Raw genomic sequence first — 25,909 nt, forward strand, 5'->3', positions numbered from 1 at the left:
TGAAGATGACGAAATAACTCTTCCCCAGCTATCAGCAGGGCAATTTAACTGGACATTTTGATTCGATTTCAAGGAGGGAACAAAATCATGAACATTTAGAAGATATTTCATATATTCAACGTTCTGGATGTGAGCGCTACTCTCATAAGCATCCCCAGGGAGGCATAATATTCTCATCTCATGACTGAAAATTTCAAGTTATTTGAGAATAATACAGAGTCATAACCAGAAACACCTTGGGTAACAGAAGGAGGGCAACACAGCACAGGAGGGAAGGCACTGGTCAGAAGAGCCATCTGCCAGCCAGGAATTAAGTCTTTGGCCTTTTGTTATTCATCTGGAAAAAACAAAGGGGGTTGGAGTCGAAGAGTCTTCCCAGTTCTCAAATTCAATGCTTCTATACCCAAGACATTATAGACATTTTTATTAACAGAAAAACTAAGTTAAAAGGGAACAACAAAAGGAAAATAAAAACATTTTCTACCTGGAAAAACTTGAGAAATGTGTAATCAACATGACTCTTTCATCTAGAGATGCATCTTGATCCTTATAATTTCTTCCCCCCCTTGTAATTATTGAAAAGTAAAAAAATAAAAAAAGTAAAAAAGTAAAACTTTTAAGGATTAAATGTTCCAATTAGTTTTGTAATCATTCCTTTCTTCACTCCTAAAGTATTGCCCCATTAACAGAAAATGGTGTCAGAAGCACTTTATTGATGGAAATTCCTTCTGTGAGCTTCCAAGGGAAACAAAAAAACATCATCAATATCACCAATAAAAAACAAACAAGTTAACAAAAACTCCCAAAACAAAACAAATAAAACCGCGTCTGTGTCCCCAGCACTGACCACACAGAATTAAAGTGAACCAAGCCATTTTCGCACATCACTTGGAGTGTAGATTTATTTGGATTTAAGAATCTCCTCAACAAATTACATCAACCTCACTCCATTTCCTTCCTTAATAAAAATTATGACTGGACAAACATCAGACTTTTAAAATTCTAAAAGTAATAGAAAAGTAAAAATAGATTTCCTAGGGAAATCCCTCTCCTCAACCTTGCATGGTTTTGCTGCTTCTGTGAAATCTTTCTCTTTGGAGTAACTTGGTAGCATAGATTTTGTTTTGTTTTGTTTTGAAACAGGATTTATACAAGGGCACTGAATTAGAACTTCAGCAGATTTGTGGAGCGTGAGCTTTTACGAACAATAAGTTACCTCTGCTCTAAAAAGGAAAATGGCAAATGTAAATGAAAGCACGGGAACATTGGAAGTTCGTTTCATTATGTAATTTACGTCTTCCATTGGATAGTGCACCCTCGTTTAAAAATAAAACAAGAGAACAGAATGGTATGAGCACTCGAAAATCATCTGCAGCACTTTGAAGGGTTAAACCTGCTTAACCCATTCTTAGTCAGAGAATGGCACCAAAGAGTACAGCTCACCCCTTAAGCGTGGCTCGTTCTAAACCTGCGGTATCCTCAGCTTTTCAGAGCAGTCATGCACTCTGTTTCCGCCCCCCTCCCACCCAGTTAATAGGATCCATTCATAGCTACTCACTACTGCAGGATTTGACCTGAGAAATGCTAGGATTTATTAACTCAGCAGTTGTTTTGAAAAGTCCTTAAGTAATCTTTGCCCTTGTCCAGCAAGGGCACTGCTAGTCTCGAGTTCTCAGATGCAGCTGGTGAGGTTCTCGGCCAAGTTCTTCAGATGCAGGAATTTCTGCAGGACAACCTACTTTGACATGGCATTTACAAATCTTTAAACCAGGCTTCCTGGATCTAGGAAATGTTATTCCTGACTCCTTCGACCCAGATGCTGGCTAAAATTTAGTTTTTATAATCTGTAGGTAATCACTCGTTCTTTCCTCCTTCCTTCTTCCTAGGAGCTGGCATGGTGGTTAAATTTTTCTAAAACAGTCATATTAAGATGTTCAAAAACCCACTGCTGAGTCTCAGATAGAGGGTCACATCTGGCCATGAAAATCTTCTTCTCTGCGGGGTTGCAGTCCACACAGCTGTTGCTCACAGGATGGAATAATGTTCTGTCCTGGAGGGGTCAGAAAGAAAAGAAAGGACTGACATGATATACGGTGAATGACTGGAGTCCAAAATACAGACAGGAAGTAAACATATCCGGGTTTACATTTCAGTATATACCCAGAGTGTGAAAAATAGGCCATCTCCCAAATTAAACAATAACAGGTTGGAGAGCTGCATGGAAAACAGTTTCCCAGCGCCCATCGGCAGTACATTGGGACTGCCAGAAACAGAGGTTCAATCAGAAACAGAGAAGTCGTTCCTTCACCGATTCTTTTAAAAAGTGATCCATCGGGGCGCCTGGGTGGCTCAGTCGGTTGAGCGTCCGACTTCAGCTCAGGTCACGATCTCACGGTTCGTGAGTTCGAGCCCCGCATCAGGCTCTGGGCTGATGGCTCAGAGCCTGGAGCCTGCTTCCGATTCTGTGTCTCCCTCTCTCTCTGCCCCTCCCCCATTCATGCTCTGTCTCTCTCTGTCTCAAAAATAAATAAACATTAAAAAGTGATCCATCCATTTTCTACTCTATGGTGAGTGCTTTGCTACATGCTTGGGTTTTAAAGATGCTAAGTATATAAGGTTGCTTCTCGAGTAGCTAATAATCTAGCTATTTGGGGAGAGGCACACAGACAAAAATGGTAATTTAGTCCATAGCAAACTACAACAGTAGCGCACACACACACACACACACACACGGCCAGGAGAGTCATACTCTTCCCTCCCTTTGTATTGAGCCTCTAATGGGAAAGAGAAATTTGAAAGAAACAGGCACCAAACAAGCTAGGTGCTCTGTTGCTCTCTTCAGAAGATATGGGGACGGAGATACCTGATGCACAGGCAGAATCTCAATGTACAAACTCAAATTTATTAGCTCCGAAGCTTAGTACCTTCAACCCCTCTTTCTGCCATCACAGCTCTTCCTGTGATGCAATTCTCATTGCTTTCTGTAAAAGGGAAGAGGCAGCCTTCACTTCTTTTTTACAGAGTTGCTAAGTACATGATAAAGATAACAGCTCTGTGAGAGACAGTTACCATCAGGATGCAAAGTTTAAGTGGTGAACAAGCCCACTATCTGAACAGGCTCTACTAACACACAGGTCTTTTTTTTTTTTTTTTAAAGTAATCTCTATGGCCAGTGTGGGATTCAAACTCATGACCCCTAGATCAAGAGTCACATGCTCTTCAAAGTGAGCCAACCAGGAGCCCCAACACACACCTCTTTTCATTGTTCAAGTAGGGACAAGGAAGTTAAAGCAAAGAGAAAAAAGATCTTTCCTTAACCACTAATAAAACTTTTTGTCTCTTACAGTGTCTATGGAAAAAAAAAGCCAAGAACATGTAAAAGCATCCTCAAACCACTGCTTAAATGTCAGGATCAAATGCTGTTTTTTTTAGGAAATGTCCAGGGGTTCTGATTATTTTCTTTAGCTGTGGAATATTGGACTCCCAATGCGTTTAGAGTTAAAGAGTTTCTCAGGCAACCTGTGTCAATATTCCCAGGTTGCTTCTGGATGTTGAGACTCCATTAACCAATATTTAATGTCCTTTTAGGATCCGGATGTTTGCACAGTTAGGCACTGTGTGAAGGGAGAATAAGGAAGGAGAAAGGCAGTGCCTGCAATTTAGTGCTTGTTTCTATTTAGTGCAAGCAAAGAGCTCTGCCTAATACAAAGCCTCACTTTTCTGTGTTCTTAAGTTTCCTGGGTTTATTCGTGCATTTTACTTTCCTTCCACAAAGAGGGCTCCTGAGGCGTCCTCCATTTTCTTCACCTGAGGCTTTGCTAATGCGACTGCTGTTTGACAAGGAGGGGAAACTCTGAGGAACTCTGTCCTACTCTGGGTGGAGGGGACAGATTCTAGTGGGGAGGCGGCCTTGTAGCTCACCCCACGCATCCTTCTCTCTTGGGGCGAAGCTTATGATTAGAGACCCCTTCTCTCAGCTGCAGTGCGCCCTTCCCTCTTGCTTCCCAGCATCTCTCACACTCAGTCTCCTGCCCCTTCTACCAGTTTTTAGCTACATGGGCCTAATGAAAAACTAGAATCAGTTTTTGAAAGATCCTTCTTAAGCTGTTAAGTTCCTGAACATTCTATGTGACCTACCAAATTCTAATTCATTCTGTTCCCCGTACATGTACTTCTTTCTTCTCCTTACTTATCTGTGTTTCCTTCTATTGTTCTCTTTGTCAATAGCTCAAGTGGGGACCTTTATATGCTCACAGTTTCTCCCCCAAAGCACATATTTCTATGAAAGCTAAAAAAAATGAGAAAAGAAAGGAGCAGAATGCGTTCCTATTCTCTTTCCTTTGCCAGCTTGTGTACTCAGTCCGGATGCAAAAGCCAATCCTGATTTTCTAAACAGTATTTGCTGAGCTATAAGGTGATCGTATTTCTCCCAATCTCAAATTGGAACACATTCTCTGACAGATACAGGTATATGCATGAAGACAATCAGACAGGCTATGCAAATTCAGCACAACCCTGAAAATCTGTTATTGTACTTCATGTTCAAATAAAAGTTGAAAAGTTGAATTCCCTAAATCCATCTATGGCTGAGAAGCTTCAGCAGTGAAATGAGAGGGTAGATAAGATTAATCTGTAAGGTCTCTCCTGGCCATAAAATTGAATGAACATTTTATTCCAAAGTTCACTGGTGACAGAGACAAATGCTGGGGCAGCAAAGTAGAAACTATCAACAATACTGAGTTGATTGATAAATTGATCATTCTCTGGTTATAGACTGAGCTCTGTTCACCCTTGTCTTTGGAGTATCTGATAGGTCCCAGAGGCGAGGCTTCTGGAGGCCTTGCCAGCCTCTCCAGAGCCTGCTTCTTCCACTTTTGACCTTGGGGGCTGTGTACATTGCCATCTTTCTACATCCTACCGAGCTTTTGGATTATGAAATGTCTCTGCTGATGGTTTTCTTGGCTGGAATTAAGTCAGTGGAATGAGTAATCGTTCGTCAATATGGTCTCTTGTTCTATGACAGCCCTTTGCACTCCTACCCTTCATCTCATGATAAAAGATGGTCGTAACAGGTTGAATACAATGTTTTTTCCTTTGGAATAGACTTCTGAATGCTTTGGCAAGTCTGCTGTTCCAAAACCCCCTTAACGGGTGCTTTTAACCGGACTGCTCATTGTTCAGTCCTGACCGGGAAGCACAGCATATGTTCTGGCTGTTCAAAGTGCAATACAGCAAACTATGTCTCTGGTACCTCTCCCACCTTCCCTGCCTGCTTCCTCCCTTGTTTTTCTTGGGTTCCTTTTATATCTTTTCAAAAAATGTTTATTTATATTTATTTGTGAGAGAGAGAGAGAGGGAGGGAGGGAGGGAGACAGAGAATTGCAAGCAGGCTTTATGTTGTCTGCACCAGAGCCTGATGTGGGTCTTGAACCCACAAACCATGAGATAGTGACCTGAGCTGAGATCAAGAGCTGGATGCTTAACCGACTAAGCCATTCAGGTGCCCCTCCTATTTTGTTTTTGCCTAGGAAAATTAGAAACCCTTGAGCAAGCAATGAAAAAGTTCACATCCAGGGTTATGGAATTGTCCTTCATAATCAAATCAGGTCAGACTAAATATCCAGTTCTGGCCATTCAGCTCATGCTGTGAAAGGTGTAAGTGGGCCTTTTCAGGTAGCTCATTGAAAGGGACACCACTCCAAAGCAGGCCTGTGATCTGATTGGCATCTGTGTGACACTCATAGGCCAGCATTAAATTTGATTAGATGTCGCACTTCGACAGGGTTGGAACTTTGAAGGAATGAGTACGTTGTAGAAAGCATTCCATGTTGTGTTCAAGGTAGTAAAAGAACAAAACACCAGAGATGCAAAGACAATAAAAGAAGCGTGTGAGTTTACAATGTTTGGAAAGATGATTCTGAGGATAAAACTCCCACATAGTAGAAGGCAGCCTAGTACTGGCTATAGGGCTGGGATTTTGCTCTGCAGGGAATTTGGATCAAATTCCAGGCGTGCCACGTACTTGTGTGACCTTGGACAGTATTTAATTCTCACAACCCCAGGTTCCTCATCTGTAAAATATAGATAATACTATATCCTTTGCAAGTTCGTTGTAAGGATAAAACGAGTTAATGTATGTAAAATTGCTGGCACAATGTCCTAAATATAATAAGCGATTCCACTCTGCATCTTCCCTTAATTTATTTTTAGCCAGGGAGCACCCCCAATTCTAAAAATCAGAATGTACAAACCATCTGGCCCAAGACCAGCTATTCAAGAACAAATTGCATTTTCTGAAATCCTGGCAAAGTAGAATTTGCAAAAATCAGCACCTTCCCCAACCAGTTATCCGAATTGTTATACCAGCACCTTCCAATTTAAACAAAAGGACTTATGGGGGTGCCTGGGTGGCTCGGTTGGTTAAGTGTCTGACTTCAGCTCGGGTCATGATCTCACTGTCCTTGAGTTCGAACTCCCTGTCAGGCTCTGTGCTGACAGCCTGCTTCAGATTCTGTATCTTCCTCTCTCTCTGCCTTTCCTCCTCCACTTGTGCTCTGTCTCTCCCTCTCTCAAAAATAAATAAACATAAAAAAATGTAAAAAAAGGATTTATGGAACAAAGGTGATACATGGCTCTGGAATGAGCCCTTCTTGGTAACTATGATCAGAGTTGGCATATGATTCATATGTTTCAGCCCTTTGTCTGAAATACAACACTGTTCAGGACAGCTTTCAAGAAGTATTTATTAAATACCTTTTGTTTTCTGGTATGTGTTAGGAGATAGGCTTAGAAAGATAATCTCAGATGTATCTCCTGACCTAAGAAGTGGGGGAGACCAACAGGTAAACAAGAAATGTACAAAGTAAGAAAGTGCCAGAGAGATTGCAGATGGGGGAGCGTAAGACGTATTAGGGTATTTCAGACGTAGAGAAGAACTTGAGAACAGAGATGTGATAGCATGCGCATTTATGCATTCAATTTATTCAACAAAAATTTATTTGGGACCTACTATTATCAGGCACTATTTCAGGTGTCTAAGATGTATCAATGAACTTAGCAAGACAAAAATCCCTGCCCTCTTGGATCTTACATGCTAGAGGCAGGGTGGAGGTGAGTCACTGGGGGCACAGGCAGTAAACAATGAGTGTAACAGGTAAAACATACAGTCAGTGTGCAAACTGAAATAGGGCAGCAAAAGGACACCTCATCGAGAAGGTGACCTTCGTGTAATCTTGCAGAAGGTGAGGGAATTAGCCGTGCCAATATCTGGGGGAAGAGAGTTCCAGACAGAGAGAATAGTCAGTGGAAAGGTGCTAAGCAGGATTGCACCGTGGTGGGTTAGAGGAGCTGCGAGGGGGTGGGAGGAGTTGGGGGGGGGCAGGGAGTAGGACGAGATGAGATCAGAGGTAATGAAGAGCTAGATTATGTGCTGGGGACCAGCAAGTGATTTGGTGAATTCCAGATGATTATATCCAAGAGATATCATGCAGAGACTGGGGTGCGTTGCTAAGGCTTGATTTTTCATGCAAGTGTTTGCGGGGGGAGGGGCGTATTAAATCCATTGGAGGATTTAATACAGTGAGCCACAGGATCCATATTTTGGGTAGTAACAGAGAAGAGGGTGGAGTTGGGGTAGGGTGGCGCTGGACTCTGGACGAGAGAATAGTCAGAGGTTACTGCAGTCATCCAGATTTAAGCCGGCAAAAGCAAAACCAAAACCAAAAGCAACGGGGGGTGAGTTGGAAGAGATGATCTATTTGAGAAGTAAATGTCTAGAACATTCTGATTAATGGACTGTGGGCATTGAAGTGGGGGAAGAAGAGGATGACTGGAGGAAAAGCAATGCTGAGGCAAGAAATGTCGAAAAAGGAACAGGATCAGCTGGGGGGAGAGGGGATAGTGATTTCGGTTTTAGGTATAACAAGTTGGGGGCAGCTATGAAGCATCCAGGTTCAGGTGTCCAATAAGCAGGTGGCTGTCAACTGGACCTGAGGACTTTTCTGTGCACAGTGGGAAAAACTGAGTTGATTCCTTCTACTGACTATTCATTTCTGGGTGACATACATTGAAAGAGAATGCTTTTGCAAGACAGAGCTCTTTCTCTCCGATGCCTTTGGTGTCTAATATGGATGTGGCTAGTTTTTAATCATAGTTTTATCCCTGACAATAATCTTTGATGGTCACTCGTCAGTGAGTTAGGTTTTCCATCTACAAAGTGAATGGTGTGGAGGGGAGAGTAGAATGAGATACGAGATAAAAATATCTGCCTTCCCACCTCTTAGCGTGGTGGAGAGGAACAAGGTTGATAGATGAATGTCCTTTGTGTTCTGGAAGAAAGACAAATTAGGCAGCTTTTTCCTGCCTATTTTTACTGTTGGCCTCTGGGAGAAGGCAAATAATACGTTGATAGGCATAACAGGGACAAAGCAGTCTTATTGTCTATCCTTTTCCATTTTTTTCTTTGACAGTTAGAATTCCTCACAGGATGAGAAAATTGGTCTTCTTGCATTAGTGGCTAATTTGGTCAATCAGAAATAATGCTTCTTAATGTCCTGACCGAGCCCCTTGGTGTGTGCACGGAGATGTCACCAGCTACAGCAAACCTTCCACCCCTACTCCTTGCTCTTCTCACTGGATTTTCCGGGCTATAGGCAAGTGATATACATGAGCGTACCCTCAATTCTCCAGAGGAGCCAGAATTATTAAAAAAAATCTAATCTGATTTGTTAGATAACTGCTCTTCAAACCAATCAAAGCCTTCCTGGTCTCTTAGTTAAATCCTTAGCATGGCCGACAGGGTCTTGTATCGTCCTGTCCAGGCCAGATGTCTGGTTCTATAGATCATCATTTTTCCTCACGTTCACACCTTTCAACTGGCTTCTCTCTGTTTTCCCAAGAAAACCAAGATCTTGCCTCCCTCAGCGCCTTTGCATAAGCTGATACTATATCCAGGGTCTTTTTCTCGGCCACTTCCTTCACTTGCCTAATTCCTACTCATCTTTTAGGTCTCCATTTAAATGTTAGTTTGTAAGAGCAGGTTTGCCTACTTCTCTGACCTGGGTAGAGCCCCGTGTTTTGTGTTCTCATATTATCCTGTAACTTAATTAATTAATTTATTTTTGTCTGCCTCCCCACTAGACTGAAAGCTCCAAGAGTAGGGAAAACCCATCTGCTCCGTATCTTGTTTCCATCTGTCCACCGCTCTTCGTCTCCCCTCAGTAAACCTGGGAATCATATGAACATAACAATAGCTGCTTTTCATTGAGTATGAATCTATGTATCTGGCAGTGCTACGTATTCTACATAGGCTTTCTCATTTTATCTACCTTAACCACATAAGCAATAAGGAATAGCGAATGTGGACAAACAGGAAGCTGGGCTCATTTTTTATTTATTCAACAAATACTAATTAAGCACCAACTATATGCCAGCCAGTGTTTTAGGTACTATATGAAAGAAAGCAGAGAAACATCTCTGCTCTCATAGAATTTACATTCTAATATCTAGCCAGAGCTAAATAAATAAAATGGTACAAAACTCTATAATACAGAAATACAACTAATTAGCCCATTTCTCCCATATGTAAACTTGCTTGGAGAGCTAAGATCAAATCAGAGGTAGTTTGTTGAACACATGGTTTGTAATAGTGAACACTAATTGAACTCCTAAATGCCATGTCCTAGGTACATTTAAATTTTATTTAATCATTACAACAGGCCTTTAAGACAGATATGATTATTATCCCCTTTTTATAGATGAGGAAACAAAAATGCATAGTAAGGAAGTTTCCCAAGATCCCAGAGCCGGGACCCACCCTGGAGCCAGAACTCAAGTCTTCAATCCCACAGGACCTAGAGCCTCTGCTCTGGATCTCTAAGCTATGTTTCATCGTCCTTCTTGGCTGAGCCAACCAGCAATCCTCCACCTCTGCTCATGAGCAAATGTTATTTAAATACTAACTGAAATGTTTACAGTTCTTATTACCTAGATTCTTTTCTGTTAGTCCAAATGTTGGCAGGCATTTAATTCAGGAAGGCTTTATCCTTATGTTAGAGCTTGGGATAGTCTGCAATGGAGCCTCTCTTGTTCTGAGTGACGAGAGAGAACGGCAGTTAAGTTCGTTAGGTAAAATGCTAACCAGTAGGGATATTGCCAAGTTACCTAGAAATGGCAAAAGATAAAAGGTCATGCCAACCAGGTGCGACATACAAATAAAAACAAGAGTGGAAGATAACACTATCGAAAAGGCAGTTTTATTGCTGTGCTGAATGTATTTCCCTCCTGGGAGTTAACCTCCATCTTGGTTGAATCCTTAATTTGAATCAAAGATCATAACTTCTTACGGTATAGTGACTTAAGTCTCCTATTAGAAATGGGGGTATGATGGAGATAGTGGGCATATTACTTTCAGCAAGGCATTTGAAAATCTCCTCTTTGTTTTCTTTTGGGCAAGCTGGAGAAATATGGGCTAGAAGAAATAACTATTAGGTAAATCTGTATCGGTTTGAATAACTTCATCCAAATGATGCTCATTAATGGATCAATGCCACCTCTATCTTACTATAGAAGGCTCAGTTCTTGGCCTTGGGTGTTGGGATCCACAACTCAGATGAGGGCATGAATGCGTGCAGATCTGATTCACGGATGGAATAAAACTCGTTTGATGGCTAATAAGTTAGATAGAAAAATCAAAATCCAGGTTGAGGTAAATCTGGTGAGATAGAATTTCGTAGAAATAAATGGATGGCTACACAAGTATAAAAAGACACATTATACAGGTAGAAGACTGTAGAGATGTATCTCTGAGAAAAATGAGAAAAAGACGTGAGTTTTTATACTGAAAATTTATTAAAAAGCTAAATATGTGAATTTAAGGTAGAAAATCAATAAACTAAACCTAAACTGACAAAAATATATTGCTCATAACAAAAGGGAGCTGTAGGCTTATAACAAAGCACAAGAAACAGATTGCATTTTCTTTGGTTGGGACACACCTAGACCATTGTGTTCTGATCTGGGTATCATGATATTTTCTAGAACTATTTGGAGTATGTTAGGAGTGAGTTGAGGAAGATCCAGGAAGTTGAAGTAGATCCAAATTAAGTCATATGAAGAGTCGTGGCAGGAAATTGGCCTATTGAATCAGAAGTAAGGAGTAAAGATCAGGCAAGCATTGTTCAAATATTTGGGATCTGTATTCAGTGAAATGGATTAAATTTAATTGGTGTGTTTTCAAAGGCCAGGGAAGAACTTTTTAATTTTTTAAAAATGTTTATTTACTTTTGAGAGAGAGAGAGGGAGCAAGTGGGGCTGGGGAAGAGAGAGAGGGAGACACAGAATCCGAAGCAGGCTCTAGGCTCTGAGCTGTCAGCACAGAGCCCCACGTGGGGCTTGAACTCCTGAGCTGTGAGATCATGACCTGAGCTGAAGTTGATGGCTTAACTGACTGAGCCACTCAGGCAGCCTTGAGGGAAGAACTTTTCTTTTTTTTTTTTTTTTTTTTTTTTTTATTTATTTTTGGGACAGAGAGAGACAGAGCATGAACGGGGGAGGGGCAGAGAGAGAGGGAGACACAGAATCGGAAACAGGCTCCAGGCTCCGAGCCATCAGCCCAGAGCCCGACGCGGGGCTCGAACTCACGGACCGCGAGATCGTGACCTGGCTGAAGTCGGACGCTCAACCGACTGCGCCACCCAGGCGCCCCGGGAAGAACTTTTCAATACTTGGGACTGTCTAGAAATGAATGAGCTGAACTGGGAGTGTGTGACTGCCTGAGTACGACCACAAAGTCCAGGATTTTGTAGTGGGGCTTCATATATCATAACCAAAGTCGAATTGCATGCCTTTTAATTAAACTCTTCGTATATACTTTTCTCATTTTTGGTCTTAAATCAATACCTAACCAGAATGCTTTAAATATAAGAACCTTGTGGCCTTCCATCTGGCATCTTGTGGACCAGCAGGATTTCATGAGCTGAGAGGCCAAAGCCCTGGCATACATCACAAGTTACAATAAATAGTCACATGTAGGCACATGCCAAGACTTCCACCCACTCACTTCGTAAACTAATGTGACTGTTACAATGTTATCAATGTAGCCGGAAAGGAAACTTCTTATCTGTGTTTCCTGTTTGATGTTATTTTTAAGTCCTTTCTAATGGCAGTTAAACTATGAGAACACCCCAGGGAGTAATGAAGAATAGAAATTTAAACCTTTCACTTTTAGTCTTTGGGGAGGCTGTGTATGTGGTCGTGAGACAAAGAGATGTGCTAAGGATTTGTGTCTTGTGTTTTTTCTTTTTAGTTGGAAGTATAGTTGACACAACGTTACACTGGTTTCAGGTTACAACATAGTGATTCAACGACTCTGTACCTTATGCGGTGCTCACGGCAAATGTAGCTATCATCTGTCACCACACAACGTTATTACAATACCATTGACTATATTCCTATGCTGTAGCTTTAATCTCTATGACTTACTCGTTCTATAACTGGAAGCCTCTACCTTTCACTTCCCTTCATTCTTTTTGTCCAACTCCCCATCCCTCTCCCCTCTGGCAAACATCAGTTTGTTCTCTGTACTTATGGGCCTGTTTCTGCTTTTTGTTTGTTTGTTCTTTTGTTTTTTAGATTCTACATACAAGTGAAATCGTATGATATCTGTCTTTCACTGACTGACTTATTTCACTTAGCATTATACCCTCCAAGTCCATCCATATTGTTGCAAATGACAAGATCTCATCCTTTTTTATAGCTGAATAATATTCCATTACACACATACATATATATATCTCAATGTATATTATGAATGATATATATATATCAATGTGTATATATGTGTGTGTGTGTGTGTGTGTGTGTATACACATATATATGTGTGTGTGTGTGTGTGTATATACATATATGTGTGTGTGTGTGTGTGTGTGTGTGTGTGTGTATATATATATATATATATATATATATCAGGCATTTTCTTTATCCATTCATCTATTAATGGACATTTGGGTTGCTTCCATGAATATTTGTTACATTTTATCCATCACAACTTTGGGTTCATGAAGAAGAAGATCATTTCAATAACTGAACCCAGTGTTTCTTTAATCCATTTAAAAATGCTTATTTAACAACTTCTATATATTAGATATTAAGCAGGCCAAACAGAAATAAAAGAAAAGTTCCTGCCCTCAGGTAGTTAACATCTATAAAGGAAGACTAACTATGCAGAATACAATGTTACAGGTACAAAAAAACAAAATGATATAGGAATACAAATAAGGGGGCAAGTTCCAACTAAAGCAAGAGGGACAGACAGGGTAAAGAAAATAGGTAAACATTGGAGCTTGAAAAGGGATTCTCCATCTGGCTGCCCATAAGAATGTTTTAGGAGCCTTCAAAAAATACCAATACCCAGCCCTCCCCTTCTAGAGAGCCTCAGTCAGGCTTACCTTATGCCAGTAGCACACGGCCTTAAGGGTACTTTTACAATATCCTGGAACCTGGCGCTTTCATAATGTTTGATATTTTTTTCTTTTCCTTGGTCAACATTTTCTTGGCTATTCTTGGCCTTTTCATTTCCATATAAATTTCAGAATCAGTTTATCAATTCAGACAAATGAGCCTGCTGGGATTTGGATTGGTTTTGCATTAAATGTATATACCTTTTTGAGAACTGTTATCTTCACAATATTGATTCTTATCCTTAAACATGATCCCTCTATATAGGGATATATATTTAAATTCCTCTTAGTGATGTTTGGTAGCTCTCTGTGTAAAGGTCTTTCACATCTGTTGTGAGATTTGTTTTTGTTCATGTGATGCTTTTCATGGTGATCAAATGAAATTGTTTTTAAATTTCATTATTTATTTGTTTTGTTGTTGTTGTTGCTAGCATATAGACATTTGCTTTTCTTTTTTTTAAATTTTAATGTTTATTTATTTTTTGAGAGACAGAGGCAGAGCATGAGCAGGGTAGGGGCAGAGAGAGGGGCAGACACAGAATACAAAGCAGGCTTCAGGCTCTGAGCTGTCAGCACAGAGCCTGATGTGGGGCTCAAACTCACAAGCTGTGAGATCACGACCTGAGCCAAAGTCAGACGCTTAACCGACTGAGCCACCCAGGTGCCCGGACATTTGCTTTTCTTATATTTACCTTGTATCCGAGACTATGCTAAAGGTATTTATAAATTTTAATAATTTAGATGTATAATCTTTTGGATTTTCTGTATATCCAACTATGTCATCTGTGAATTGACTGTTTTATTTGTTCCTTTCCAATTCTCGTATGTTGCAATTTCTTTATCTTGCTTGATTATTCTGGGTAGGTCATCCTGTACAATGTAAAACAGAAGTGAGGATAGCAGACATTGTATCTTATTCCCAGTCTCTGGAGGAAAGCTTTAACATCTCACCACTAAGAGTGAATGATTGTTGTGGGTTTTTGGAGATACCCTTCTTATTTGATTAAGTTAGCTTATTTCCATTAGGTTAGTTTTTATATGGCTAAGACTATTTAGTCTTAGATGGTAAAAGCTTGAGGATTCATAGATAGACCCACGTATATAAGGTCCCTTGACTTTGACAAAAAGTGTTATTTACATGTAGTGGGAAAGGAAATGGTCTTTTTAATAAATGATGATTGATCAGTTTGATATAAATATGAAAAAGGAATCGATCCCATATTACACTGTACACATAAAAATATTTCAGGGAATTATATACCAAAAAGTAGAAGATTAAACAATAAATCTTCCAAAGATGACTTAGAAGACTATCTTCATGACTTTGGTGTGGGAAAATATTTCCTAAAGAAGACACAAAAAACACTAATGATAAAGAATAGCTCTTTATCAAGATATTCCATGAGAAAGAAAAGGTAAGACATCAACTGGAATAAGATATTTACAATATGTATATCCAACAAAACACTTGTATCTAGATATACTTTAAATGTCCTCCCAAGCATTTATAAGAAAGAGTCAAACAATCCATCTTAAAAGAACGGTCAAAGACTTAACAGGTCCTTCACAAAGAAGATACCCAAGACAGCTAACAAGCATGTGATATCACTCTACAACCACAGAATGAAAAAGGGAAAAGAAAAAGAAACAATGCCAAGTGTTGACCAAAATGTGGAGGAACTGGATTCTCATGTAGTGTCTGCACCCTGCCCATAGCTTTTCAGGTCTCACTGACTCAGTACAGGTCCACCCAGCTCCCAATGCTGGGCCACTGTATCTCACTCCCTAAAGGCTGTTTCTCGCCACAGGAACAGTTCTGTCCATAAGAGGAACCACTGAGAGATGTCTGAGAATAAACTCCCCTCCCCTTAGGAATAATATTAACCAAAGATTAAGTGAGTTTATTTGCTCTCTGATACATGCCCTATACCGTCTCCAGAGATTTTTGGTAGGCTTGAGTTCTAATTGCTCACAGTGGTACCTGCTTGATAAGTCACCCTTTATTGACTCCCACCCCCTCCCTGTCCACTTACCTCCTTCCTACCAAGATTTTGGGGGACCATCTCCCAAATAAAACACTCTCAAATTCTCGCATCAGGTATACATCTAGGGAAACCCAAATTAAGTACATATTATATGCCAATAAAAATGTGTATTTATAAAGGAACAAGGGAAATAGCTCTTAATTTTTTGAGGGGCGGAAGCAACAGTTAATATTGCTTAAGATAGGTTACTGTAGTGATGTGGTATATCAATGTGGTATTTTTTCAATGTAAAAAGTGCATTTGTCACCCACATGGGTGTAAATTTGATGATGTGGCCAGAAACTGCTAATTTTTGCATGTTAAGTTTAACTCACTTAATTATTATCCCTATGGTGTTGATAAGGAAGTTGAAAATCATAGATGCAAAATAACTTATTCAAGATCACATTACAGTTTGGGATGTGTTAGGCATCATAGGCAATCATTATGTTGACCAGATCGTGAAGGGTCAGGATAAGAACTGCAGAAAGGCACTTTATCTTTTACTTCGTGTGAAACCAAGTACTATGACCAGATTTTGTATAAACTTTCTCTGACTTCACGACGGAAGCTGGGTTAGAGAGGGAAGGGATAGGCAGGATGACCTTTGAGGTAGCTCTTAACAGTAATCCAGGGGTCAGATAAGAAGGGCTGCAATTAGGTCAGGGGCTATAGGCATGGCCGAGAGGATAGATTTTAGAGATATTGGCCAAGGAGGGGGTTGACAAGTCTTAGTGACTAATTAGATTTAGGGGTTGAAGAAGAGGGAAGAGAGTTTTTTATTTTGGATATTTGTTGATAATTTAAATATTTTTACTGAGGTCATTTCAACAAGTCATTGTTTTTGTAAGAGGGGTCCCCCTGGTGGTAAAAGAGAAACCAAGAATGAGATTCTTTCCCCGTGGTACTTGCTATTGTGGGACACGCTTGTATAAGGGAACCTAGTTACGAGACAATAAAATAGGGATCCTTACCCCCTTTTTTGTGGTAGCAATGACTCACATATAAGAATAACTGAAAGCTGGGGCGAGTTGGGGGCAATGGATATAGGTGGTCAAAAGTACAAACTTCCAGTTATAAGATGAGTAAGTTCTAGGGATGTAATGCATAGCATGGTGACTATAGTTAACAATACAGTGTTGTATATTGAAAGTTGTTAAGAGGGTAGAGCTTAAAAGTTTTCATCACAGAAAAAATCGTAACCCTGTAAGGTGATGGATGTGTTAACTAAACTGATAGTGGTGGTCTCCTTGCAATATATGCATATATCAAATTATTGCATTCTACACCTTAAATGCACACAATGTTATATGACAGTTATATCTCAATAAAGCTGGGAAACAACCCAAAAGTCTTCCTGAAAAAAAATTACAACAACTGGGAGCCAACGGCTGCCGATGGGTCAGAAAGTGGGACCTGACAACAACCTTCACCCACTCAAGCAAAGTAGCATCTGGTCACCTTCCTTTTCTAAGAAATTGTCACATAGCTGGAGGAAAGGTTGGCTGCTATCAGTGGTGCTGAATCCAGTAGGCACTGAACTCTCCCAGGGAACACTGATCCGATTTAAGAGCATGGCAGGGGAATAAGGAAAGACTTTATTTATTATTAATTTTTTTAAAAAAAATATTTACTTTTTGAGAGAGAGAGAGAGAGAGAGAGAGAGAGAACATGAGTGGCAGAAGGGCAGAGAGAGAGGGAGACAAAGAATCAGAAGCAGGCTCCAGGCTCTGGGCTGTCAGCACAGAGCCCGACACGGGGATCGAACTCATGGACCCGTGAGGTCGTGACCTGAGTCGAAGTCGGAGGCTCAACCGACTGAGCCACCAGGGGCCCCAAAGCTAATGACTTTAAAGCCAGATGCACCTGAATCTGAATGTTGGCTCCAGCACAAATATGCTGGTATTGGTTTCTTTCTCCGTGAATTATACATAATAGAATCTAGGTCGTTGCGAGGTTTGAGGGAATGTGGATAAAGCACTAGCTCAGTGCCTCCTTAACAGTTGGAGATGATGATGATGATTACCTTAGGAGCTTAGGAGATGGCCCACTGCGGTCCTTTAGGCAATTAGTAGAGTCTTAGGGATCTTGTTTATTCATGAATATGCTAATAAAAGGAGGGAGCTCCAAAGCTGACTCAAAAGATGCTAAACTATCTGGAAGCTCCCAGGGCCAGGTAGCGCATCCAAATAAACAAGGTAACACCCCGGAGACACTTCTCTCTTGGTGCTTTCTCTCTTTATGCCTTGGGAATAATCCATGGGATAAACAAGAAGCACTTTCAAAAACAGGTGCATCTGAATAAGCCTGAGTCATCGACCAAGATGAGATATTTCAGAAACTTTCCATTTTGAGCCTTGGCTTGTTCCTGATTATGTATAAATACCTTGCTTGTTATATAAATACACAGTGAATGTAACCTTTTGCTAAGAAATGCAAGGCCAACAGCTACAAAAGCAACTGAGAAAAGGTGCCACAGCACAAGTGCATCCTGTAGCCGCTCCTTTTCACAAGTCCCTTAGGGTCCTGGAAGGTTTACAATGTTAAAGCTATAAGAGTTACCTCTTGAAATCACCACAGCCATTTTTTTTTCCTCTCCAGGAGCTCTGTGTGCATGTGTATTAGTTTGTTTTATCCATCTGTAAGCTTTTGTAAGCTCCCTAATGAAAACAACTATATTTTCTTGGCTTAATTGCACATTATTGAATGTTCTGTCTCTCATGCTATAAATGTACAATAACGAGAAATGGTCTGTTCATTAGGGAAAGCCAGCAAACTAGGGAAATGGTGAATCAGGTAGATTATCAATGTGCCCAGAAAGTAACTTCTTAAAAGCCAGAAGATAACCATAAAAACAAAACAACTTGATTATTGCACCACCCGTAGCTTGTACCATATTGAATAACAAAGAGGGGTTGGCAAGATTAATCATCTGTGATGAATTTTGTAAGGAAAACAGAAGGATACAACTGATGTGTTGTACTTTTCTGGACACATAGCCACAGCCTGCCAGATGCTATGGTGAGTGGTGCTGTGCAGAATATTCTTGTACAAATAGGTCTGCCTTTGAGTAGAATTTTAGGTGTCCACCGCTAAGAGGGGGAAACCAGAAAGCTATTAAGTGAGGGAACAAATATCAAAACCAGTGATCCCCCGTATTGATTCTTGGCAGATTCTTCCCTTTAGCTTTCTTGTATCCCTTAGGATACTGTTTACCTCCCCACAGGAGAGCCAAAGCTCATGATTAAAGTGGTGGGGGTGGCATTTTCTGTATAGTTTAGAGTAAGCCCGAATTATGCTAGGGTGTGAAAAGGCAAACACAGGGTGTCATCTTTCTGGCTGGGAAGGTCCCCAGCAGTTCTACGAACTTGAAGGGTACAATGGAGCTTATGGAGTATTTACTAATTGACAGCCAAGTCCTGCCTTAAAAACCAAAGGAGTTGGAAAAAAAATTTGTATAGTACCCTAAAAAGTTATCAAGAGACAACTTAATGAAAATATTTTAAAATACAAATTTAATTGCTCTTTATCAACTCAATAAAATGTGATTTTTATATTTGCTTTTGAACTATTTTTTCTGTCATTAAATGTTAACTTTATAATTCTTTAAACTTTCTTTTAAGCTTATTTATTTATTTTGCACACGAGAGAGAGAGCAGGGGAGGGGAGAAAGAGAGGGAGAGAGAGAATCCCAAGCAGGCTCCACATGTCAGTGCAGAGCCAATGTGGGGCTCGATCGCACGAACAGTGACATCATGACCTGAGATGAAATCAAGATTCGGGTGCTTGACTTGAGCTGCCCAGGTGGCCCAGTTCTTTAAACCTTAAAGTCTCCCAAATAAATTCTCCTTTGTCATACTTGGACAGGATTTTGGCCAAATTACAAATGGGTCAGTTTCTGTAGAAAGGTTGCAACAATTGCCTCCCCATGAGTGTGGATTGTTATAACTTCGTCTTAACCCAGACAGCTCCCAAGCAAATGGGATTAAGATATATAATAAATGGATGTTAATGTGTGCATGTGTGCAGGCGAGTGACTTGAGGTTCTTAAAAATTACACACGTGTCCATTTGTTTATTAGGTACGTGGTCCCTCCATCTGGGAGTTGTGTGGGTTAAGACAAGTCCCTTCACTTGAGCGTGTTGTGGCCCCAAACCATTTTTCAGACATAACTGGTTGTGATGGGTGCACACATAGCAAGCAAAGCCAAAAGCAATGCCCCTTCCAGCATGCTTTATCTTTAATCTTTGCTGGTGATCTCCAAATGCCTGAGCCAAATGTGTATACTTTTAAAAAAATGTTTTATTTATTTTTGAGAGAGAACATGAGAGCAGGGGAGGGGCAGAGAGAGAGGGGGCAGAAGACCCAAAGCGGGCTCTGTGCTGAGAGCAGTGAACTCCCTGTGGAGTTCGAACTCATGAACTGTGAGATCATGACCTGAGCGGAAGTCTGAGGCTCAATCGACTGAGCCACCCAGGCGCCCCGCCAAACGTGCACGCTTGTGTCCAGGTAACAATTTAAATAAAAACAGTGTGTTAACCAGCCAACAGACTTTGAGTGAGAAACCTTAAGCCCAGCAGTTTGAGGATGCCTGCAGGGAACTGATTCTTACCTTTCTGTATCCCCAGAGCTGGTTCCCCTTCATGCCGTGACAGTCATAGAGAGTGACCGGGCTGTTGTGCGAGATTGCATCGAAGCAGAATTTTCGGGTGTGAAGTGGCTCCCCGGGTCGGATGTCTTCTCTCCATCCCAAAGTAAAGAGCTAACAAAACAACCACAGCGGAAGAGCGACAGTGAGTTTAGTTCGGAGAGTCTGGAGAGCAAGGGAGGTCTTTTTGCAACCTGGCACTTCTGCTTTGTGAGTTACCAGCAAAGAACTCCATCTAGCCTTACTAGAGGTGCTGAAAAAGGCATGTATCATAAAGCTCTGTAGCAGCAACGGTGGCGCCTTTGGCCTGGGCTGCCAAAAAGTACAAATGAGGATTTCCCAACGAGGAACCAGGAAAAATGACAGAGGCATGGCATGGGAAGAAAGAGAGAGTGAGAGCAGGAGAGAGGGAGGGAGAGACAGAAGAACAGGGAGGGGAGCGGCAGGGGGAAGATGGAAGGGGAGGGGGTGGGAGGGGAAGACGCTCTTTACATTCTTCATTTAGATAAAATGCTACTGGATCAAATGCTGCGCAGTTAGCCCAAATAAGCAGATTGACTGCAAAAAGACGGGAAGCCGAGCTGAGCTGGACTGATGCCAGCGGTTTGAAAAATTTGATTTAAATGGAAGCTAAGCTTAATGAAGCAAAGAATAGGCAGATTAATTTTCTGGAGTTGGTAAGAGTAATTCAGCAGGGCAACGTAGAAAGTTTTGGACTGTAACGCACAGTAAGAGATCAAGTTTACACACACACGGATTCCTCCTCCCCAAGTGAAAACAGAAGCTTCACGAAAGGATTGTTGTCCTTACTGCATTTAATGGACTCTGATAATTCCAACCAATCTTTTCCTATTTTAGTCTATTCTATACTGTCCTTCCCATTGTATTATTTAAAAGAATGCTACTTGGGGTGCCTGGGTGGGTCAGTTGGTTGAGCGTCCCACTTTGGCTCAGGTCATGATCTCGCGGTTTGTGAGTTCGAGCCCTGCATTGGGCTCTGTGCTGACAGCTCAGAGTCTGGAGCCTGTTTCAGATTCTGTGTCTCCCTCTCTCTCTGCCCCTCCCAGCTCATGCTCTGTCTCTCTCTCTCTCTCAAAAGTAAATAAACATTAAAAAAAAAAAAAAAGCTACTTAGGAGGCACTAAGCACTAAGTGAATTTTACAATATATTTAATTAAGAAAAAACACTTCTATAAGGGAAATGGTCAACCACTTAAGGAGTTCAGGAGGAGAAATCCTCAAGTAAGTGGGGAAATGGACTAGATGAGACCTACGCTTTCTTCCAATTCTAAGATTTCAATGAGGTTATGTAATTCTTACAATAGGACTTAAGGTGGCCTTTGTGAAGCCAAGCTGTGAATGGCAAGATAAAGAACTGTCAGAGGGACCCTGCTGATACAACAGTGAGCACAATGCTGAATTGTGTTTAGATAATACACTTGGCACTGACCAAACCCTCGGAATATTCTAGTTTTTATTCTAGGTCCTACCCGGGTAAGAAAATGTAGAGAATCTGGCAAAATACCAGGGATGGCTAACAAAAACAGTGAAGTGATAGGGAAACTGCAGAAGACTTGAAAAAAAAAATGGGTTAAGAAAATCAGAAAGAAATGGTCTAAATCGAACATCTGAAAGTAGATTGCCTGCGTAACGGTGAGTGACTGTATTCTGTTTTCCTGGAAGACGGGACAAAAGAGAATGCTTTAAATAGAAGGACAAGGGTCTTAGGTTGGGCATTTGAAATAGGTTCATGAAGAGAAATTGTGCGGTCTCTTTTCCTACAGTCCTTGTGCCTTCTCTCATTGCTCAGCTCAATACATTGATGACTAGCCAATACATTGATAACTTATCATCTGTAATATGTCCCACGCTGTGTACAATTTCCCATCTGTACATCCCATGGACATCTCACATTCAAAATATCTTAAATTCAAGTTGATTTTCTGTCGTTCTAAACCTGTTCCTACTCCTTTATTTTGTTTTAACTGGTAGTCATAGCACTCGCTTGCCAAGCTGGGAGTCTTTCATTTTTAGGTCCTTTGTCTCCCTTACCTTCACTGCTTAATCCATTAGCAAGTGTTACCATTCTTGTCTCCTGAATATTGCTGGAAGCAGTCCCTTCTTCTCTATATCTCCACTATCTTTGCTCTCAATATTTCTTGTCTGGACTACTTTCAGCAGTCCATTTCATGACTTGGCAATGACAAGTCATTTCATGACTTCCCAATTGGTTTCTGTCCCACCTTCCTTTTTTGGTTCCTTTGTAACTCTTTGACCATATTACCTCTCAACCTGAAATCTAACCACGTTTTCCCATAACCCTTAGAGAATATAGTTCAAACTCTTTAACATATAAAGAAATTTCCACCATCCTGCCTTTGCCATTTTTTTTTTTCCCAGCTGCATTCCTTTCCCTTTAGTTCATGTTCCAGCTACAACAACTCATTTGGAAGATTGCTAAGAGAGTAGATCTGAACAGTTCTCACCACCAGAAAAACAAATTCTGTAACTATGTATGGTGGTATGTGTTAACAAGACTTACTGTAGTGATCATCTCACAATACATACGAATATCAAATCTTTACGTTATACAACTGAAGCTAATATAAAGTTGTATGACAATTATATCTCAATTCAAAAACATTAGTAGTTCTTGGCACTAATCAGGCTCTTTACTCCCTTCTGTGACTTTGTTCATGAGAGTCCCTCTGGTTGGAAGGCCAACATTCACCAGCCAACCTAGTTCATAGTCATCAGTTCTTTAAGATTAGTTCAGGTGCCCACCCAACCAAGAAGCCTTCCTCTGTGAACTCCCTGACTCCTTCTCATCCTTTACCTTATCTCGTCATGATTGCCCATTTATGTGTCTGTACCCTCACTAAACAGTGAGATCCTTAATGGTCGGATTGGTCTTTTTTATCTTTGCATTTCTAGCATGCAGAACAATTCAGAACATACAATAAATGTCCAATAAAATTTCTATTGAATGAATGAAAACTTGCGTCCATTCTACTAACAGAAACTACACTGGGATAACTGACAAGATAAAGCAGTTGGTCTTGTTAGTTCTTTAAATAAATTTGGGCTGTTTGTGTCTAATTAGAATAATATCAATAATAATAAAATTTTTTGAACTTTCATCTTCGATGATTCTTGGCTGAGTTACCTATTCCTGAAACAGAAATTTCCTGTCCTATAAACTTGTCTTTGGCACTGTTTGGGTCTTAATTTCATTTAAATATCACACTTTCTTGGTACTATAAACAGTCAAACCCATGCTTTTTGCCATTTCCCTCTGTGCCTTTCCTTCTCTTTCTGGTTTCCATATACGTAGAAGGCCAGAGTTGAAAGGGGCTGTTATTATTACCTAGCACAGTTCCTCATTACACAGTTGAGGGATATATATATATATATATATATATATATATATATATTACTTCTTGCTTTCTTTTTATTTTTCTTATTTTTTTTATTAGCTGGATCTTATTCATCTATTGTCCCAATTATATCTCAGGGCTCCTTAGGTGATTTTTTTTCTTGTTTCTAAGTTTGTCATTATAGTGCGATAATCATTCCCATATTTGTAGAGTGATTGTTGGCTGGTAGTTTTCAGAGTGTTTTATGCTGTATCATCACCACCACCATCATCATCATCATCATCGTGAGAATGTGGTGATTGCTTTCCTGCGTCCCAAGTGACATATTTCCAGATTATATCAACTGCTTTATTCTTCTGCAACTCTCATTAGCTAAAAATTTTTCTCTCTTGTGTCTCTGAAATGCTTTTTCTTGTCATTTATCTTATCCTAATGGCCATGTCAAACCAATCAGGCATTGAGCCTTTCATTCATTAGGCACACTTGCTCGTGTGCGATTTTGTCAAACCAGGAGCAAGCAGACATTATGGAAGTTATTTTCATTGTTTGCATTTTATGATGTTATTGTGGCATTTATAGTTTGTCTCTTACCTTTGGGCTGTTTCTTACTGATGGAAATATTTAGATTTCATTCAGGTTTCCTGTACAATAACTCTTGATTGTTTTCTTTTCTTTTTCTAAGAACTCTTCTCTGTATTATTTATTTGATATTTGATTTAAATCTTTTTTTTTAAATATGAAATTTATTGTCACATGGGTTTCCATACAACACCCAGTGCTCATCCCAAAAGGTGCCCTCCTCAATACCCATCACCCACCCTCCCCTCCCTCCCACCCCCCATCAACCCTCAGTGTGTTCTCAGTTTTTAAGAGTCTCTTAGGGTTTGGCTCCCTCCCTCTCTAACCTCTTTTTTTTTTTTTTTTCCCTTCCCCTCCCCCATGGGTTTCTGTTAAGTTTTTCAGGATCCACATACTCTTGATTGTTTTCAACCCCAAATCCTTCAATTTTAGAGTCAGTTGATGTTCACCTCTCCACTTGTTTCTTTTAGGTGGTACTTTTAAATATAGATCCAGAATGATACATAATGAATACTTCTTTGCTTTAACATCAATGCGGTGTATGTAATGTTGCCTGGGTTTGTGCTGTATCATATGAATAAGCTTCGCTAGACTTAGTCCTGCAAATACCTTTATTACTTGATCTTGCTACCTAATTTAAGAAGATTGAAAACATTTTTCTTTCCGTGGGTAGTTATGTTTTATTTCCTTGCTATATGGTTGACAGAAATCCGAGATATTGCACATTCCTCCTTGCAGTTGGAGCCCACCAGTATGCCCCGTGCTGAGAGTGAGGCTCTGTGTCTCAGAATCTGTCCTTTACCACATGCACTGACTTGCTCCCATCTCCATCCATCCGCACATCTCCTCTCCAGGTCTTGCAGAAGGAATCTGCTTCTACAGCAGGAGGAAGGCCTGCTGTGCCACCGTGCCTCCGCCCCAGCATGAGATCAGAGCCTGCTGCCTGTCCAAACTGTAGGCCACAGAGGGTTCTGGCTCCTCTCCCCTCCTCTCCCTTGGCCTCATTAATGGCATTTGGAGGATATTCCTTCCAGCCTTATTAGGTTCTATTTTTCCCTTTCTGTCCTGGTCCCTAAAGGAAACTGAAAGCCAGTACACAATGCTGCAGTGATCTCAAACAGCTAAATAGATGGCCTTGGAAAAATGAATCGCACAAATTGCTTCCTTCATAGAAGCCAAATTAGTCATCACCGGTGCTCTGCAGCCGGTGCTGCATTTTCTTATACAGGTGCTTCAATAGACTGTCCACTATCTCCCACGTAATTATTTTGTTTATTCATTTGTATTTTATTTTTGCCACTTGTTAAAAACAATCATTTCAACTCTAATAAATGCCCCTTTTGTGTTCTTTGAATGCTTTTGGATTAAAAGGATACCTACAATTTTCCTGCTCTGATATACTTATTTTTTTACCCAAGAATTTTAATCTAAATGTAGGAGAACGAGTCTTAATTCATATAAGTCATTGAGTAATACAGTGAATAAGGCTTATAGTTAATTATCGGAAAAACAAAGCAGCTTGTAATGCTTTAATCACCAAGTTAATATATGGTGATACATATTTCAAATATCATTCCTTTTTTTTTTTAAACCTCCTGTCAACTTTGTTTAATCTCTTTGTAGCTCTCTTTTCAGAAATCTGTAGGGAAGAAATCTTTTTAAAGAACTGTATCAAACTGGTCTTTTTGGGCTTCTTACATAGTTGTCTGCTTGTCTAGTGCTGCCCTCTGGTGGCTATTTCTTGTATTACGTGCCATAGATTTTTCCAGTTCAGCCTGAGGGGGGGGCGGGGGGGGGGGAATAATAAACCAAACATTTTTAAAG

The 25,909-nt window shown here is 40.4% G+C and overlaps 1 protein-coding gene across 3 annotated transcripts in view; it reads right to left on the bottom strand.

Moving 5' to 3' along the window:
• Positions 1-874: 874 nt before the first annotated feature.
• Positions 875-25,909, bottom strand: part of GALNTL6 (polypeptide N-acetylgalactosaminyltransferase like 6) — a 1,197,302-nt gene continuing 1,172,267 nt past the window's right edge. The window contains exons 12-13 of one of the 3 annotated variants that reach the window (XM_019440998.2): positions 20,094-20,243; positions 875-2,050 (exon numbers count right to left, since the gene is read on the bottom strand). In XM_019440998.2, coding sequence (XP_019296543.1) covers positions 1,883-2,050; positions 20,094-20,243 — 318 coding nt within the window. In that variant the 3' untranslated portion in view covers positions 875-1,882. Of the gene's footprint in view, positions 2,051-10,939; positions 11,135-13,972; positions 14,328-20,093; positions 20,244-25,909 lie in introns of those variants that run through there. The other 2 variants (XM_019441000.2, XM_019440999.2) reach the window with 2 other exon arrangements.

The sequence above is a fragment of the Panthera pardus genome, unplaced genomic scaffold (assembly GCF_024362965.1).
Source record: "Panthera pardus isolate Hobbes unplaced genomic scaffold, ASM2436296v1 HiC_scaffold_13, whole genome shotgun sequence".
In the NCBI taxonomy this organism is placed as follows: Eukaryota; Metazoa; Chordata; class Mammalia; order Carnivora; family Felidae; genus Panthera; species Panthera pardus.